The sequence below is a fragment of the Melozone crissalis genome, unplaced genomic scaffold (assembly GCF_028551555.1).
Source record: "Melozone crissalis strain CALT ecotype California unplaced genomic scaffold, PUWL_Pcris_2 ptg000023l_1, whole genome shotgun sequence".
Taxonomy (NCBI): domain Eukaryota; kingdom Metazoa; phylum Chordata; class Aves; order Passeriformes; family Passerellidae; genus Melozone; species Melozone crissalis.
Genome location: NW_026535801.1, coordinates 27,399,274 through 27,419,327, shown reverse-complemented (window position 1 = coordinate 27,419,327; position 20,054 = coordinate 27,399,274). Strand labels below are relative to the sequence as shown.

The window sequence follows — 20,054 nt, the reverse complement described above, 5'->3', positions numbered from 1 at the left end:
AGTACATGTAAGTCAATAATAAACAATAATGTTTATTATAGAAGGAATGGAGAAACTGTCACAGTTCCCTTCAAACCCAGGAAAATCTGCACTGGAAAACTGCCTCAGTCACAGAGGCACTGTTCAGTTTTGTACAAACCATGATGCCCTTCTGCATCATTACCTTTCCTTTCTGTCACAGTGGGGTGAGTATTCTCACACAGCCTCTGAGGAAGAACAAAATAATTGATATTAAAAAATCAGGTGCTTAATTTAAGAATTCCAAGCATTTTCCCTTACCACTGCTGGGGCCATTGTGTATGGCAGCACTAGTTCTTGCAAGATAAGATTTCTGTCAGGTAGACAAGTCCAGCTGGCTTCTTCAGCTACTGCTGAAGGAGATAAAGATGCTGATTATGCTCCTGGCTCTCCTTCAGCCTTCTGGGTTTTAAACACTGGGTAATAGTGAGGGAGGAACAAAAAAACTGTTTACTTCTGCAACCTTGAGTCAGCTTTGCATGGGCTACATCTCAGCCACACAGGGGATTTCCTTCTAAAAAGCAATGACATCAAGTAAAAAAAAAAAAGAAAAAAGTGAAAACCAGTTTAAAGTGTCCAAAAGAACATTCCCAAGTGGTCATTCTCAAATTGAGATTTCCTCCTTAGGCAAGACAGGAGTGAAGCATCCAGGCTGCACAGATATTGGTCCCAAGATATACTAACACAGGTAAATAAACACAGCTACTCCAAAACTTCTCTTTTTTTCCTGCGCCCACATGTTCCTAGCAAGAACTATTTCTGAAGCCCAAAGAAATGAGCTGCACTGGTGCAACATGCCCCAAGGACAAAGCACAAGGACAGGGGAACTGACTGACCTCACATCATCTCCTCCTCCTCTTCTCCCCTACAAAGCCTCCCAGAGCACTCACAGTTGATTGAACAAAGGATATCCTGACTTGTACCTTTCTTTTCTTTACAAAAATGGCAAAATCAATCCAAGCATGACTGATGACCAGAAGGAACACTAGAGAGAATGACAGCAACAAACATAAAGCAGATCAATGGGTTTTAGTAAGGAAGCTGTAGAGCCAGACACCAAAGGCAGCAGAAAGCACTACACGCGAATTTTCATCTCTCAGCCTGTCACCACAAAAACAGATTCTGTTTTCATATGTTTTCGTCATGTTTCCAACCACTTGTTAACATCCCTGCTTATCCTGGCCAGTTTCAGGATAACACTAAAAATCTGTCTGGGTTGGTATGAGTACATGGGGTTATGGTAGCAGCGCTACCATCACTACTTGAGAAAATATCCTGTGAGTAAAAGCATCATCAGAAGGCTACTATGGTCAGAAAACTAAGGGAGGCAGCAGCAGGAGGAAGAAATTAAAGAAGAGTTTGTTGTCTCAACACACAGTCTCTTCTCCACATTGTAATCTCCCATCATCCAGATTCTCCTTACAGATGAGTGCTTGAAGCATGGCGCAGGAATCTGCAAATCTTTCAGACCCCAGTTTCCCCTTTTTGCATCTTCCCCAATAGCTTCACCAGAGAAAAAATGTTAGGGATGGGAGGAAAGAACAGAGGGAACAGGTCAGGGAGGGAACAGGAAAGACTTAGGAATTATGAACAGCCCATCACTGATAACCACCCCTACAGTAACAGACCAGAGCAAATGAACAATGCTCTATGTTTGAACAGCCTTGCCTCCAACTCCACCCCTACTTTTTCTAAAAAAGAAAGGGACATTACTCAAGTCTTTTGATTTTCCACATGGGAGGGAGCTGATTTTTACGTTACAGTCATGTCTTAGTGCCACAGAGCCACCAACAGCTCAAGGAAGAACAGAGGAGGGAGCTCCAAAGGAAGCAGGTTCCAAACATGACAATTTCACCTCCAAAAACAAGTACCTGTTTCATGTGATGAGGAAAAAAAAAAAGCTTTTTTGTCTGTTCTCCATTCCATGAAACAAGGAGTTAGTCATCGCTTAAAAAGGACACCTGACTCCTCAGCACCAGGAGAGAAAAAACCACAGGAATAATTTTTTTTTTCTGGCCCCTTCAACCCTTGCCCCTACTCGTTCTGGCTAAAAATATCCATCAAGGCTTTTGATACCCTTCCATACCTACAGCATGACTAGCTTTGGGCCCTGGGCTCCAAGAATGTGCTGCATGGCTTCTCCCTCAACAAAGAGGTCAGTCAGCTGTCCCTTTCCTTCCCACTGCCATCACTGCAGGCTCTCAAATAGGGCTTTACTCCCAAGGCCTGCCACTCCACTGTCCCATCCTGGCTTTCATTAACAGCTCCATTCATGATGGTGAAACCCTAACTCACATCCAGGCAGCCAAGCTGTGCTGCTGCTCCTTGCTGCCTGTGGGGCCCAGATCTGGCTCTGAGGACAGGCCCCGGGCACGCTGCACAGGCCCGGGGGCACACGGCACGGGCAGCCTGTGCCAAGGGCAGCAGGGGATTTAGGAACCTGTTCCAGAGCAGGACTCAGCCCCCAACAACACCTCCTGCAGAAAAACAAGGCACACCATCACACTCCAGGGATTTCTTTGGCAGTCCCTTTCTTTCCTGTCCTTCTGAAGTAGCACTTTCCTACATATGAGCTGGCACTAGTCCCATTTCCCATAAAGCAAAAGGCCCCATTTCCTCCCCTGGAAGCCCCACTCCAGCCCTCACTCCTCCTGTTCATTATCCCTGTTGCAGCTGGACCCTGTTTTTCTATTCAGCCCCTAAAACACATTTGTTCCTTTTACAGGATCAGACCTCCTGTGACAAGGAGAACATTTCCATTCCCTTCCCCAAGCAGCCTGTGCCACTCCCATCAGTGTGCTGCTCTCAGACACTGAGCACCAAAAGGTTTCTGAGGCCAGGTCCCTCCTTCAGCCCCTGCTGCCCACCAAGACACAGCAGCTCCTCACTGAGCCTGCCCACCCAGGGATGGCAGAGCCTCCAAAACTCCCATCTGACACCCTGCTGTCCCACCAGGCAGGACTCTGCTCCTGACACCATGGCAGAGGGCTGGAGCTAAGAAACATACACATTTTAGAGCAATTCCAGCTTAGTTTCCAAGATTTGGCAGGGCAGAAGGGACTATTTATTTTTCTCCTGTTTTATTCCAGAAGATTTTACTGGGTGCCTCAAACACCACCACAACTCACTGGTGACAGTTTTAATGACACAGCTTCCCACACAAACACTTTACTATCTGTCTCCTCAAGTTCTTCAGGGCAGAGCAGTTCCCCAGAGCTGCTTTTTGGGTGACTTTTTCCCAAGCAGACTGCGCTGTTTTGCCAACTAACAAGTCTGCCAGCTCATATTCACCTCCTGAGCACCTCTCCCTTCCTTCCTTCCTCAAGTATCCATTAACTCCCATTAATCCATCCTCCTGGATAATCAGAGTAATGCTCTTTAAACACCTAACACAGGGCAAAACCACTATCTGTCTGCAGGTTGTGTTAGAGGGCACAGTGACCCTGCAGGTAACGTGACTGGGAATATTATGCTCCAGAGCCTCCAAATAATCCATTTATGGAGAAGGGTCCCCAGAAGAGGACATGACTACTGCAGAAAAGGCACTTTTGCTGAGTCTCCTGGCATACTCAAATACACCTGGCTAAACAGCAACTTACTGCAGTCCTAAAACAAAGTGTTCCCTCCCCTCCTCCAACCACCCTGGACAACATCTCATCTAATTTAAGAGTGACATTGGATGAATCATTTCTGTCTGTGTGAAAGAAAATCATCTTGAGAAGAGCTGGCAGCATGATTTTCCCCTCCTTTTCTCATAAATTGTCCAGGTCATCAGCATCCACACTATACAGAATTGTCAAAAAGCCAGTGCATGGGAACACCAAAGGAGAAGACACTGGGACTCTTCACCATCACAACAATCTGCTTTTCTGACTCCCTGACCTTGAAGCAGGAACTGAAAAAGGCTTTGGCACCCATTGCAGGAGAAACCAAACTGGTGCACCATGAACCAGCAGAAATGGAAAGCTGCTGTTAGCACCTATCAAATACCTTGGAATTAAGGTGGCAGGGAACTGTAACATCATTTAATTCTCTCTTCTGTCCCAGGAAAGGAGCCAGTTAGATTTCATTAGTCAGTGAGCTGTATCCTCATCCCTCATTCCCCCTTCTGTGCAGTAACAGTCAGCTCACCCCATGCATGAAAAGGCTGGAAGGAGGGCAGGATTCTCACCCATCCCTGCCAGCTGAGGAGCTCAGACTCAGTGAATTCAACAAACAAGGATAAAGACGAAGTTTTCATTCAACAGTAAAACCTGATTTTTTGCTGCCACTTAATATTACAAACAAATACAAAGCAAATTAGGGTATGACATTAACATTAAGGATGTGGCTTCTTACATAAAAAACTCTCAAGTGACTTTCAGAAGTGACTGAGATGCAGCACTAACCTCGGAAACTGCTCCAACAACAACAAAAAGGTCAGTACAAGTGGAAGACAGGCCCAACAGCACTGCAGCAAAAAGCCAGCCTTGGAAATAGGTGAACAGCAGCTGTTTGACCTAAACTGAAATCCGAGTAGAAGTAAAAATCTATCTTAAAAGTCTGTACTCACTGTTATAAGAGAAAATTAATGTACCTTCTATATGTCTAATATCAGCCTTTGTAAGGGTCACTTTTCTCTAGAAAACAGCCATATTGACAGTTTAGGAAAACACAAGAACAGATCTCCAGGATGCAAGAGTTATTTTCCTCAAAGCAATCTACAGCATGTTTACAGAAAGATACAAATAAACCCCCAGCTCTCCGGATGTTTTGCAAGCACTCTGTGCAATGGCCAATCAGTCAGGATGAAAGGTTCTTTTACCTACATAACCACAGGCTCAAACCAAGCATCTCCTCTCCCACAGAGGGCATTTAGAAACAAGACAAGCCTCGAGAGGGTGAACTGGCTGGGGCTCCTGATGTGCATCTAGTACTGACACAAACCCTGACATATCAGGATTTTTTTATATGAAGATTTTAGTCTCTTCACTATGTTCAACATTTTAGGTTGTTTCTCCTCCCCTCTTCACCCACAGTTTTTGCAGTTTAGCTCCATTTGTCAGTCAAGCCTAAATTAAGTGATGCTCCAGCAGGAGAGGGGCTGTGACAGACAGCATGGAAAAGCAGTTCCCTGTCTCCCTCCCTGGCAGGATGCTTGGTGTCTGCACTCACACACTTGCAATGCAGTTCAGTGTCTGCCTAGCCCCAGGCCACCCAAGCACCCTCAAAAGCAGGTTCCTTTTCAAGGCTCCTCCTACATTAGTTGATGTATCTTGTTACTCCTCTCTCTCTCTCTGTTTAGGTCATTTTGCATTATGCCTGCCCTGCAGGTACAGCCCAGGCACTGTGTTTGTACTCTAGCATGAATTCAGGGGTTGGTTCTCAGTTATAACCAACATTATATAACAAACTGAAAAAAAGAATTATTACCTCTTTTTTTTTTTTTTTCTTAAATATATCCACGTTCTTCCCCCCATCCACCTCCAAATATTTGACTGATATGTCATGTTCCCTCCAGGTCTAACTCACTGTATTATTTAGTGGACTCTTTTTCTCCCTTCTATAAATGAACGAGCTTGCCTTGCTAAATAAAAGTTATTAGGAAAAAATAGTGGGGTTTATTTATCTTTTCTTGTTCCTTAGAGATTTTAACGGTTAAAAAGAAAACATAGATATTTCCCTCTTCTATCCTTTACTCTTCACACACATCCCCCATTTATATTTAAGGACATGAAAATGTGGCAAATGTGATTTAAACTTCACTTCCAATTTTTCCTCATCAATTTTATAGCCCTCAGTCAGGGGTTTCAGAGAGTCAAAACATAAGCTAAAGAGAACATAAAATTAAGAGGTTAGTTGCTAGCTACAGGTCTAGTTGAGCTGAGCTGGGACAGAGGCAAAACTCAGGCACCATCCCACTGCCCTGTGGTCCTGTGGACTGTTTGTGTTTTCCATGTTCCCACACTTTTTGCTGCCCTCTAGTCCCTCATCCAGAACTTCCCATCAAATCTACCTATGAGAGGAGACATTTGAAATAAAACCAGGTAAAGCAGCACAACCAGAGGGTTGATAATGGAGCAGCAGAATTCAGAACAGAGGAGGAAAAGGTGCAGCCAGAGATGACACATCTCAGTGGTAGAGGTGGTTTGAGAGTGATGTGAAACAGCTGCCCCGGCAAGAGTAGCTGGGTCAGGTTAAACTTCAGTCTTTAAAGACAAGACTGTATTTAAGGCAGGCAGATGGAGACACAAAGAAAGTGCTCCAGCAGCAGAAGACAGGGCAGCATGATAACTTCTGAATAGAAGTGGTCACTTCTCCCACCAGAACAAACCCAATGCCAGAAGCAGGCACCTGCCTCAAGAGATGTGGGAGATTAAGAATATTAAGAGCTTAAGCCAGAGTTTTCAGACTTTGAATGCTTTAATCTTGGCACCTTAAGCAGATGGCCCAGTTCCTGAGGTGCTGAGAAAACGCAGCTCCACCAGGAGACACAGCTCTGTCATGTCTGGGGTGCCCAAACTGCACACAGGTACCACTCTACCATCACTGTCACTGCCCCAGAGACAGACCACTGCCCCCTCAGCCCCTGGGTGTGCTGGTGACACCTGGCCATCCTCACCACACACAGCTGCATTCCTCATTCATAACTTTGGGGGCAATTTTTTTCTACTTGGTGTGCTCTTATTCAAAGCAGGCAGCTAAAAACACTGCACCCCCGAGTTCATGCTATTCAACAAAGCAGAAACTGGAGAGAATATGTATTTATCAATACCCTGAAAATAAAGGAGGAAATTTCAGTCTCAAGAAAGCAGATAAATTTCCACCCTCCCTTCTGTTTGCCCCAGCCCTAAGCAGACACCAGAGAGAGACCAAAAAAAGTGGCACAACTGTGGAGCTACATCCCAGCTCTGTAGTTAATAAAACCAAATGGCATCATTTAATTCAGCTGGCATCAATGTGACATTCCAGGCAACACAACTTCAGCAACATCAACATCTATTACTTGGGTAGGCATTTAACATAGCTTAATTAAACCCTATCTATAGCCAACAGTAACACTAGCAAGAGGAATAGATAGTATAAATAGTGTTGTTTGCACAAATTCCCCGTCTCAATTCCTCTGCCTCCTCCTCTGCAACACTCATTTTAAATGCTGATACTTCTGCATGAAGTATTTTTATTTTTACACAGGCCCTGATGCAGAATGAAGCAACCAAATCAGGAGAACATAAAAGGCATTTGAGGCCATGACTGAGCTGGAGAAACAGATAGAGGAGCAGGTGCATGCTAGGAGGGAAGGGGCCAAAGAGCTCTCACAAGGCAAAACAATGCTAGAGGGGGACTCCAGAAGGGACAGGCTGGATGCACAGCCCTTAGAGGCCAGTACAGCTCCTTCAGGGGTTCACAACCACCTTGCTGAACAACAGTGAGAGTTTCTCAAGAGCAGGACAGATTGGGAACATGTGGCACACGCAGTGGGGCACAGGAAAGACATGGGCATCTGGATCAGCCATTGCAATTCCCTGAGCTGGAAGGTGATAGCAGCAAGGGATCAGCCATGGGGGATTCAGGAACAGTGCTCTCCAGGGCCAGGCTGAGCTACAGAATGTGGTTTGTCCCATCAAAGTGAGAATGTATGGATCAACAGATGATCAGCTCTTGGTCCTTCCCTAGCAGCTCTTGAACAGCTCTTCTCCCAAGAGGATTGCTTTTCTTTCAGCACAGCTGAAGGGCAAGGAACAGTAAATTAGAGAGCCAGGCTTGATAGGGCAAGTCCTCTGGCTGTGAATGAGTGTTAAGTCCATCAGCTTCTTTGCCAAAGCATTTGTTAAGAATCTGGGCCACGCTGGTTTTGGAGAGGAAAATCACCACAAAGTGCTCCCCAAAGAGCCTCCTCAAAAATGAAGGCCTTAGCTGGAGAATCGGGACTGCCAGCTCAGGAGACATTCCAGCTAAAACACCCCAGCTCCAAGTCACCTTCACCCAGCATGACAAAGCAGCTCTTTTAACCTACAACATCCACAGCCTCATGGTAAGGGCATCCAGCCCTGATAACACACACTTCCTCCCTGAATTATTTATGGCCACCAAGGGTCATGGAATAAGGAGAGCTTGGCAAAAAGCTCTAGTCTGGCAACTGCCTCTGACATCCATTCAAGAGAAGTCCCAGACCATGAGCAATTGGGTGCAGCACACCATTCCAGAGCTCTGTGACTGATGGAGCACATCACCCCTCTGACCTTCAGACTCCACCACAGCCAGGTGAACAAGCCCTACTGGTGTCCCAGCCCTGCACAACAACTGTTCTTCCTCTCCAAAGAAAGACAATCTCTTTTTCCACTTTCTTATGCTATTTCCATAAAAATTTTACTGGTCAAAAACAGTCCTGAACCTTTGCTTACAAAACCATCCATATCCAACTTCTGCAAAAATATCTGAAAACCCTTTTACGTCTTTTGGAATAAACTTTTACTGAAACAAACCAGAATCATCTGTTTTAACTGAGACTGTCCAATATTTACATTGGAATTGTTTCAGAATAGGGAATGGCCTTTTTTGGCAATACAGAATGCAATCACACTGCAGATACTAACAAATAATCACACTGACTGCTTGCATGATGTAGGAAACATTATCAGAGCAAGTACATCCTTTTAATAGCTCATGTTTATTAACACACAATTAAGCTTGGCCTTTCACAATGGCTGCCCAGTCTAAACAGAAAAAAATATCCTTAGTATTCTTCTGCTGCAGAAGTCAGTTCAATACACTGAAGAATGGCCATTTCACTCCTCTGCTGAGGAAACTGCACCTAAGGAGTGTTTCAGTCAGAACCCAAGTGTATTTCTCCATCTGAATGATTTGACACTCTCCTTGAGCACTGTTCCTCTTATGGAAGCTGCCTCTCTCTCAAAAGAATTTTTCCAAAAACATATTATCAAGCAACCTTTGAAATATGCTGTCCCTCAGTACAACAACTCAAACCCCTTTTGTGCCTCATGTGTCAAACTCTACACCTGGACCAAGGGGTCACATTGCACCCACAGTGGGGAAAGACAGCAGCTCTCCAGGACAACACTTTACTGCTTGAAAATTGAAAATTAATGAGCTGAACATTCAAATGCCAGGAAAGGAATTTCCTGCATTTTTTAAAGCATACTCTTTTTTTTTTCTCCCTCAATGACTGTAGAAGTGGGGATAAGGAAAGAAGGTTGGTCTTTCCACACTCGAGACTCACAGAGCTGGCAGGATCAAGACTTAAATAGTTATAACAACTTACAGGAATGCTTAACTTCACCTACAAGTGTACTGAAGAGCTACAAGAGTAGCATATCTGTTCAATTAAAAGATGCAGATATCTACATTTTCTTCAAATGTCAGGTCTTTATACCTCCTTGGTATAAGTTTGCATCTGTTGCTGGCACCATTCCAAGTAAATCCAATGGGAAGAATTGTTGTTTCACTCTGCAAATACCATCCAACTCAGTTCTGAGTCAGTTAAGTCACACATTATTGTTCCTGGCCTGATAAAATGTGCAATCAAGCCAAGTAGTACAAAGGAAAAAAAACCCCAAAAGTGTAAACACTTTTAGCTGTGTTTTCAAATACTGTAGTTTCTGTACCATTGAAGTTCCCTTTCCATCCCTGCTGGCAAACAAGCATTCAGCTCTGTCTAATACAGTTCCAAAGCAGAGTATTAGCAATTGCCCAGTGAAAAATGTTTGCACTTCAGCTGTATCAACCTCTAATCTCCCTCTTGAAGGGCTAACTTTGAAACAACTGAGAAACTAATGCATCTCCTAAAGTTTTTCTTAAACTTCTAAACCTATTTAAAATAAACAAACCAAATACGATCAATACAGAATTACAAAAAAAAAAAAAAGAATTTCAGAGAACAGGTTACCAGCTTTCTGAAACTGCCTGTCAAATCCTTGCAGAGAGGGCAGCACTCCTGCATATCAAGAGATTAAATACAGTCCATGGTTTTCACAGAGGGATTAGTTGCTGTAAGCACTGCTTTCTCCTTATTGGTGAAGTTTGCACTCTCCATCCTGCCTGGCAGCCTATATTAAGAACACACTGCCACCCAGACTTCTTCTTTCTTGTAAAGAATGGGACAGAAAGAAAGGCAACACTGTCTGGCTTTCAGGACTCTCCCAGCAGCACTTCTGTGGAAACACTGACTTTCAGAAACTTCAACCTCCCAGCCACAGGTCTGAGTAAAGCTCACTCCAACCCAGCCCAAACAGTAGAAAATTCAATGCTGCACATGTGTACTAGCAGAGATCTGAACAAACACAGAACCTATTTCTCACTTCATAGTGACTCTGTAAGACCTCTGTCTACATCTGTGAATGCCCCAAGTTCATCACAAAATGCAACTCCTTGCTCTGGCAAACCCTTCCTGAATGCAGGCTCCCAACATAACAAAGGAGAAACCCAGGGGGAAAAAAAGGAGAGAAAAAAGGAGAAAAAATAAATTAAACAACTGTCCGACTTCAGCAGGTTGAAGAATTTCTATTCCCTTCTGTTCCTTCACATCACAAATTTAAAGAGAACTACAAATTCACAGAGAGGTACTTTCTGAGCAGCAGCTAAGAAACACAACTATGCAAGCAAGTTGGCATGATGAAAATATAATTCAAACAAAAAAAAATACTCATCAATCAAGAAATACATTTCAAGTTTCTCTCCAGGAATGTGGCACAGGACCTACCCTGCAGCACTTGCCAGCTTCATGAAGATCAAATGGCTTCAGGGGCTAGGAAAGTGCCCAGGGAAACCTGAACAGTCTGAGGTTCTCCAGCCACTTGGATGCACCTGCTGAGAAGACACCTGACAAGATTTATTCATCCCCTGTGCCACTGCCAATAGCTGAGGCAAATTTACAGGGGTTCCCCTCTCCTGTTCTGACAGTATTGGGTACTCAACTAATACCATATTTAAAATTGATTTTGACTAGCAAGAAAATGGAAATTGCTTTATTCTCTCTCCCAATCTCTTCATGTGAAAGATGTCCCCTTTTAGCTCAGTAGAAGGGATGCCAGAATGGCACAGGTTTAGATGGCACTCATGTATTGAATATTGTAGTTGCTGGAAAAACCCAAATAAACAGTCCCTCAAGAGAAGGCTAAAACAGCCTGAAGACACAATGGGCCTTTTTGCACAATTCTACTTGCCAGCAGTGCTCCAAGGAGGCTTTATTCATATTTAATGTTTGTTCCCATCTCATTGCTCTGGGGTAGAGAATGCACAGTCTCCTGGTCAGCATTAACTCAGTCTCACCCCATTAGAAGCTGCTGGTCTGCACACCCTGAATGGGCCAGCCCAGGGTGACAGCCCTGCGTGCTCTGCTTGGCAAACTGAGTCTGATCACAACAGGGTGCCAGCACAAAACTTTGGGAAGACAGGCTGACCCCTCTGTGCACAGGTAGGCAGCCAGGGCTGTAAGATGATCCTTGCAAAGCTGCAGAACTCACACCACAGGCAGCTCAGGTGTCTGGGCACCCTTGCAACAACAGAAAAAAATAACCACTCTAATACCTGTTAACCTAAGGGACCCTCTTGTCATCCCAAATGTTTCTAAACCAGAGCTTTATCATACATTTGATCCCAAGCAACAGGGTCTTGTGTCTCTGTCTAGAGTCATGAACAAAGGAAAACTTGTGTTATTTCTAAAGGCCCTAAGTCCAGTTAGATGCTGAACCCAGCTTTCCCCAATGGCTTGGCTACAGCCACGTGCAAAGAACAATCATGATGTCGGAAATACAAACCTTGCCTAACAGCATGCAGGATGGAGGGATAGCCAGACAAGCTTTGATGTCACCCCCAGAGAGATGAGGTCTGTAACACTCTGCATGGCCTAGAGCCTCTTTAAAAGTCCACAGAGAAAAGAGATCTTCTAGACTCTGCTTCATAAACCTCATCTCACAAGAACTGCACTGAAGAGGACTGTTTGCAAGACTAGAACTTACAGGGAAGATAAAATGACAAGAAATAGGGTTGAGCCTTTTCCAATCAGAAAATTCATCCATCCATGAGATTCTGTTTCACATAAGAAATCTGTTGCCAACAGCCAGACAGAAGGGCACCTTCAGCCCAGGACTGTAAGTGCTCTGCCAATCAACCCATTCCATGGGCAAGGAGACATGTGGAACCTGGTTTCCTATTTCACCTCCTCCCTGTGCCATGCAGATTATCTGATACCAGTAATACAGTCTGAGCTCACACGGGAATCATCTGAACGTTAGGGGCATTAATTCAGATCTTCCTGCAGTATCCAGTGCCTGTTTTCCAGCAACCTTTAGGCATAAAGTACCTTTGAGACTCGACCCATCCCCTAAGCCCTGCATTCTTAAGAAAGCAAGCTAACAAAGTAAAAAGGCACATCTTTGTCATCTGGGGAGTCCCTCAGAAAAAAACAAAACATCAATTTTCCTGCAAGATCAGTGGGCAAACAATACTTGTAGCTCTTCAGGCTATTTGTTCTTCGCTGGCACAACAAGGCAGACTGCCACCAACCCATCCTACCCTATGCAAAGGCAAGAAAAAACCATAGAAGCTTTGCAGAGACCCAAGGATCCCAAAGGAAAATCAATAAGGAACTTCTCTCAAGTAGGTACATGGATTACTACTTCCCAAAAAGAGAGCTTTCTACATCTACCCTTTTTATAGAAAGGCTCCCTGCCCACCTGCAGAGTTTCTACAGAGCAGGGAGCCTCTGACAGGTGAATCCTGGTAACAGCTGAATTTAAATTTGCTTTAAAGTTCTTGGGCACTGCTCATTAGTATGGACTCTCACCTGCTTCAGCAGGGCTGAAATTTTATCCCAGGTGTTTCCTTCTGCAATGCTCCACCTATTGGAGCTTGACTTAGAAGGACAAAAAATGTCTTATCAGGGCAAACTCAAAATGCAAACCATGCCTCCTGCAAACCCAGTCCCACCCAAACCACAACCTGTGAGACCAAGACTGCAGCCCAGGCTCCTTGGACTGCGCAGCCAGAGGAGAGCAGAACTGTGCTCTGACAGATGGTTTAACCAGGAAAACTTCAAATACACATGGGCAAACATCGGTGGAATTAACAAAGCCGAGAACAGGAAAACAAAGTGACATTTCACGGCAACAGGCAAGCCAGAGTCTGTGACTATAGACGGCAGTCTATGACATAAATGTGACCCCCAAACACAAGGGAGTTGGGATTTCCAAACAAAGCTTTGCCAGGTCCCATGTGGAAAGCAAAGCCTTCCCCTTTGGTTAGGGATGGAGAGAGAGAAAAGGGGATGCCTTGATTTGTCGGTACATCAGAAGATATCCGTGACAAAATACAACAGTCTGTTCATGTCATGGAACACAGACTCCTCATTTTGCCCAGCTTTGTAACAAAAAGAGAGTGAGAGACCACCACTACTATAGGATAAGAACTTCCCACACTCAGTCTAAGTAAAAATAAGTTCATTCCTTTCTACTCCTCTCCACACAAAAAAAAAAGCTCCCAAGAGAATTTTTTTTTTCTTTGTGATGTCAACTTTACAGTTCATCTCCTCAGACAAAGCTATTAACCTGTATGCAACTTAAATCAACAGTTGGTACCCATACAGCCAATACATCTTTCCACCCTGAACCTCCACCTGACATGCAGAAGGAAAGCAAAGAGCCTGATCCTGTGACAAGGACACTGCCAGTCAAGATATTAAACCCAACTCTTTGCTCCTTGAGCTCAGCTCCCTGCTGGAACCCCACAGAGTTACCCTCACCCCAGGATGGCATCAAGTCATCAAGATGCTGTTCGAATTTATTCAAAACAGAAACATGCATGTGCAGGTAGACACATTCAGAAACAGGACATTATTAGAAGAAAATGGGAATTGTGGAAACTGGGGAGATTTTTAAAATTTTCAAAAGTGTTAAGATAAAACACAAACTTTAACCAAGATAATGGATTACAAGCATAAAGAATAAAAAGCTTCATAGCCTCACTGGAAGAGTTTAAAAGAGCTGGAAACACCATGCTCCCTCTAAGACACCATGACAGTGGGGGCATTACATTTTTTACTCATATTTAAGAAGTTTAGAATTATGAAAAGTCCAGAGCTCAACATCTCAGTCTGAAAATTATTCAGCTAAATTTCGGATTAATTGATCATGATTTCCAGTCTAGATATCCTAATTAGTTGAAAAAGGTGATATGAGTTAGAAACAGTTGCATGGGTTCCTTCTGCAAGGTCTGTTCCTCTGGATAACACCATCAATTTGATACATTTCACTGGACAATTGGGAAATTATTGCCCAGTATTGTGCTTGAGGCTACCTCTGAGTAGAGATGGAGGTTAAATGGGTGTCCATCCCCTTTGTAAAAACCACAGTCGACCATTCCATCGTATATTTCCTGTGGGATTGCTCGAGTGCCTTCCAAAAATAGCCAACAGTTTTGCTGAAAGGCTCAAAACAAACAGCACTTTTGAGGGAATATCTTACATAGTTTACATAATAGGCATCTCAGAAGGGAAAAAAGGATGTGTACAGTGTTTCAATGTGAATTCTGCACTGAACAAAAAGGCATCATTCTTTGCTTAGCACAAGGCTGAAATTCACCAGGAAGAAAACTGCTGAGGTCAAAGCCTCAGGGCTCACGTTGAGAGGGAAATATTCTCAAGGGAAGAACTTTTTTATCCTCAATTCAAATGAAAATACGATATGGAAAAGGAACAGTCAGCTTGTTTAAGCCTCAAAAAGGAAGAGTTCGACCCTAGCCAAAATATATTCACAAAAAATCTAACACATATTTAAGTTGTTAGCAGATCCACCTCTGCACATCTCTGCTTACCGTTTTTTAAATTATTTAAAACCTGGTCCTTATCTCCTGACCCACAGTTCACCCTTCCTGCTAAACACAGTATCTCAGTTTATAACTAAATACCACAAGTGTAGAGTGTCATAACCACTGGTGCTTCCACATCACTTCAATTTCAGCTGTATCTCTCCTCAGAACCTGAAAGTGAACACTGACATATATTCCTCACTGAAAGTCTGTCCTTCATGGGTAAAATACTGAATGCTTCACAAAAGAAGAATTGTTGCAGAGAATCCTGCAGCAGTATGAAGAGGCAAGTCAGATGATGAAGCTAGCAATGCCATTTTTTTTCTTTTTTTGAGAGCCCAGAGATTTAAGTTGTACTGTTTGCATCAGGGTAACAACAACTGAAGGGTCTAAAATTTGTGTTAGCAAGTGCTTTGGGCTTGTTTTCCTTTTCTCTTAAAGCAAAACAAGCCGTGCTTTTCTCTTCCCAAAGAAACAAACAACTGCTTTCAGATCGTGCAAATCACCTGCAATACCCAGCTAACTCTCGATTATTATTGTCATTCCCAGTCCCCAAACACCACCAGGGAGTGAGCAAGGAAGTGAGCTAGATCAACAGCGGACAGAAATTTGTGGAAAATCGTCCCTAGGAAAAGAACCTGTGTGTGTTCGATAAGAGACGGGGCAGGGCTTGGCAGGACAAGCCTGGTTCCAAGCTGCACCACTAAATACAACAACTCCATCAGCAGGCCCAGGAGCTCTACACCTACCCTAATGTTAACTACAAATATGGTTGCCATCTGGTGGCTAACACTGAATGAAGTTTAGCATCTGTGATGAGTTCAAGGTGGACCAGATTCCCTGGAACAACAGTAGGATAAAGAAAACCACAGATGTGGCCGTGCTCACTCTTGTGTACAGAGCGAGGCCAGGACCTTGTTGCTGCAGTTCCATACTGGATCTGGCAGTCATTGGGGAATTTTACAAGCAGTCAGACAAGTTCAAGAGATGCTCCTCGTCTCAGCAAGCGAGCTAAAAGTAGTGGATGCAGCATGGGCAACATTAAATAAAAGTGGTTTGGGCTGCCATTCTGACCCAGCAGCGTTGTTGAGCAGGGTCAGAGATTGGTACAAGGCTCAGGCCAGCACCGCGTTTAATCCCAGCCCTCCTAGATTAAATCTAGCTGCTAAAGATAACTCGCAGGGAACACGAGCAGCAGTGGGCAGATCTGCTCGCTCGCCCGCCCTCCCTCCAAGATGCACCAGTCCTTATTCAGTCAATGTCATCTCACAGCAAACCACTGAAAACCAAGACGAGCGTGCCCGCAATAAAAGCAGCTGATCAATGTCCCTGCGTAAAACGCCCGATAATCCCTGCCCAGAGTAGGCAGCTGGCATCAGATGCGGCATGCCAGAGAGATGAACAGGAAAAGTATCCATTGCATATTCCTGGCACCTTCTGCCGGCACAGGGGTGGGCGGAGAGCAGCGAAAGGGCTCCCGGGATTCAAAAATCCTCCCCCCCCAGCAGATCGGCACAATCTTTGGAGGCCGTGTGGCTGAACCACCATTCCAAAACGAGCAGCTCAAGGTCAGCACAGCGAGCAGCGATGCTGCTGGAGATAAGGGGCGAGTGTCCGTCTGTCTCCCTTTCCTCACCATCTTTGGTGTTACGCATTTAGCGCTATGGCAAAGCACAGCACCGCTCCGAAAACGCTGCATAAAGCACACCCTAAATGCCACAAGGAAACGTCTCCTCCTGGTGAACAAAAAGCATCCGCGGATCCCGCCCGGGCGAGCGGCGCTCCCGCTGCCGGCCGGAGCCGATGCCATGTTTCCGCCGGCGAGCCCGCAGCGCTCCAGCGGGGACACCCGGCATCCCCGGGATGCACCGGGAACCCGGCTCCGCAGGCAGGGAACGCAGCTGCCATCCCCTCCCAAGCACCCACTGCCAGACCCATCCCTGCTCCGGGCAGGGCTGTCACCATCCCCGGTGCCCGCGGCCCCCGCGCCCAGCCCCGCATCCCGGGGATGCCCCCCTTCCCCGCTACCTTCTCCTGCGCCCGGGTCAGCTTCTTCTGCACGTTGCTGGCGATTTTCCCGGCCGTGACCCCCTTGCTGCCCAGCTCGGCCATCTTGCCTGCTCTTTTTAACGGGCTGCGAGCGGCGGACCGGCAGGAAGGGGGGGAAAACCCGGCGGGCAGGCGATGGCCCCGGCCGTCACCGCCGCGCCGCCCGCCCGCCGCCTTTTAAAGGGACAGCGCTGCCTTACAGGGACACGCACGGGGCCGGTTCGGCACGGATCGCCCCCACACTGACTGCTCCGGGTCCTCACCGCTGCCCGGCCCAGGGGAAGGCGGCAGGGTGGGAAAGTCCGGGAAGCATCGCAAGGGATTCACATTAGATACTAAAATGAGTTTGCTGGCATCTTTCATCCCGCAGCAAAACGCCACTCTTGTTTTAAGAGATCTGTGCCACTAATTGTTATCACTGATTGTCCAAATTCACATGACGAAGGTACTTTCTAAATTACTCCTGGATATTCACAAGCACAAAGAGAAATTTAATTCTTTAAGGAAGGGCACCTGGAAATAATTCAAACCCCCGATTTTAAAAGGTGACATGAAATTTCAGAAGATTCCATCCTTTAATTATGGAATTATTAAAGTTGGAAAGGACCTCTCATGTAATTGAGTCCAACTATTACCCCAGCATCGCTGTGTTCACCACTAAACCATACCCCAAGTGTAACATTCCCCCACTCTTTGAACACTTCCAGGGATGGTGATTTCACCATTTACCTGGGCAGCACATTTCAATGCCTGACCACCCTTTCAGTGAAGAAATGTTTCCCAATATCCAATCTAAACCACCAACAGCACGTCATAAGGCTATTTCTGCTAGCTCTGTCACTTGTTACCTGGGGAAAGAGAACAACCTCCACCTTACCACAGTCTCTTTTCAGGTGAGCACAGAGAGTGATGGTGTTGCAGTTGACACAGCCACAATACACAGAGTATCACCATCCAATTTCAGAAAGCTTCAACCCATTCAGAGTAACACCATACCTCATCAGGAGGCTCCAAGCATCCACCCTTCTTGTTGTTTAGCCCAACCTTTTAAATTCTTCATCCTACATGCTTTACACCTGAGTGCCCTCTGTTCCCTTTGGTGGTTGGTCAGTGTCCCTGGGCACTCCATAGCTCGTTGCTGTCAGCGCTGCTCACCTGCTGCTCACAGCTGTGCCCAATCACCACAAACTGTGTGCCTACATCATGAGGTCTCCCCTGAGACTCCTTTCCTCCAGGCTGAGTCCTCCCAGCTCCCTCAGCTGTTCCTCATGGCACTTGTGCTCCAGACCTTTCACCAGCCTTGTTCCCCTTCTGTGGGCACCCTCCAGCACCTCAGTGTCTTTCCTGAATTGCATGGCCAGGAAAATGAACACAGGATTTGGGGTGTGGCCTCAGCAGTGCCAGGTACAGGGAGGTGATCACTGCCCTGGGCCTGGTGCCCACATTGATGCCATTTCTGATGCCATTTCTAGTGCCATTAGCCTTTCTGGCCACCTGGCTTTGGTTTTGCTTTGCTAGGTCTGCTGGGCAAATACCTTTTGTGAAACTTTATCCCTTTACACGTCAGGACAGAGTTCTGCTTCCTGGAACACAGGAAGCCACCTCAGTGCTGTTATTCACATCCTAATCCTCGGCCCCCTGGCTTCCCTCAGTACCTCACACCAGGGCCTGGGTGAGTGGTGGGGAAGGTCCCTTCCTTCCTCTCCTGCTTCTGCACACTGATCCCAGCTCTTTGTGGAGCTTGGGACAATGTGCACTCAGTACCCAGCACAGTACCAACCAATCCAGTGCTCTGCAGAAAACTGAGATATGTAACAAACTTGCATTTACCTTTAAGATGGGAACATCTATTTTAATTCAACAATGGGACCAAAACCTCTGTATGCCCCCAGAGCATTTCACACAGTCATTATTTTTCCAGATGAAGACTGTTATCTCCAGTTTCACACACAGGGAATAGTGTAGCACACGCTACTGCAATGTAAAGCAACAGATAAATGTTGAAGGTGATAACTTAAGACAGCTAAACCAGGTCTTACAACATATATGTCATTTATTGTTTCCCATCTCTGCTACAGTACTATTTCTGTTCATTCAGAACAGAAAATAAAAATAAAACCAATTAAAATAAAAACAATTGTCTTGTCAGAGCCCTTAGAAACTCTGAGCAGAGAAGCTGTCAACACCTCTTTGTAATGCTTCATGAGACAGTGCCTCTGCATTTCTTGCCTGTGGCTTTTTTAATGGCTTTTTTAATGACAAAACCTTCATTCAGAATCTAGTTTAAATCCATGATATACTTCAAATATGTTAGTAGATAGACTATTCCTATTTAATAAAATACTAGGGCGTGTGTTCCAGTTGTGCATAAGAAAAGTGCAATGACACTGGACATAGTGTGTGACTACCCATGATGCCAATCTGTATTGCAAACTGCAAATTTATTCAATTCCTTTCTGGTTTTATATCTAGTATTCATCTATCTGCATGATTAGCATTTAGTATTAATTTAGTACTCATTTTCTATAGTTCTTGTCCCAAATGCATCTGATTTCTTTCATAATTTCAGCCTTACTAGTTATTTTCATATTACCTTTCTTCTTGGGTATCATCCATAATTTTTCTCTCACCCTCACCTCCCCTGCCTTAGCTGAGTTTTTAAGGTTGAAAGATGCACATGTGGTTAAACATTTGTAACATCACATTTAAAAGAGCAGATGTTTCAGGGTCAGAACACATTCCTCTCCACCCTACCTCATATATTTGCTTCTCCTGCTTAGGCTTTTCTTCAGTGGAACTGGTTTTGAGGGGATTTTTGTCTGATTACATCCTTTCAAGTGAAAAGCAAATTAGCTGAGAAGAGAGTCCACAACAAACATCAGACAACCGTGAAACAAAAGCAGCCAGACACACACACTCACCACAATGAAAAATGATGACAAACTGTGTACACTTTAAAAGCTGGGATTAACAGCAAGTATCCACCTCTCAGCATGAGTCATTTCCCAGTTATTTCTGTACTTGATTGGATCAGCACCAAAGCTGCAAAGCATTTGCTGGGCTCCAGGTGTGTTGCAAAAGGTACTCCCCTGGCATGACCCACATATTGTGAGTGGCCATGCACCTGAGTGACCATGTAAGCCATTTCAGCCAGGTCACATATGCAGGAGGTGAGCAAGAAAGGC

General features: G+C 45.0%; 1 protein-coding gene across 5 annotated transcripts in view; it reads right to left on the bottom strand.

Annotated features, from left to right (window-relative positions):
• BIN1 (bridging integrator 1) overlaps window positions 1–17,030 on the bottom strand; it is an 85,135-nt gene extending 68,105 nt beyond the window's left edge. For all 5 annotated transcript variants that reach the window (XM_054278518.1, XM_054278519.1, XM_054278522.1 and 2 more), the window contains exon 1: window positions 16,849–17,030. In XM_054278518.1, coding sequence (XP_054134493.1) covers window positions 16,849–16,932 — 84 coding nt within the window. In that variant the 5' untranslated portion in view covers window positions 16,933–17,030. The remainder of the gene's footprint in view (window positions 1–16,848) is intronic.
• Window positions 17,031–20,054: the final 3,024 nt, after the last annotated feature.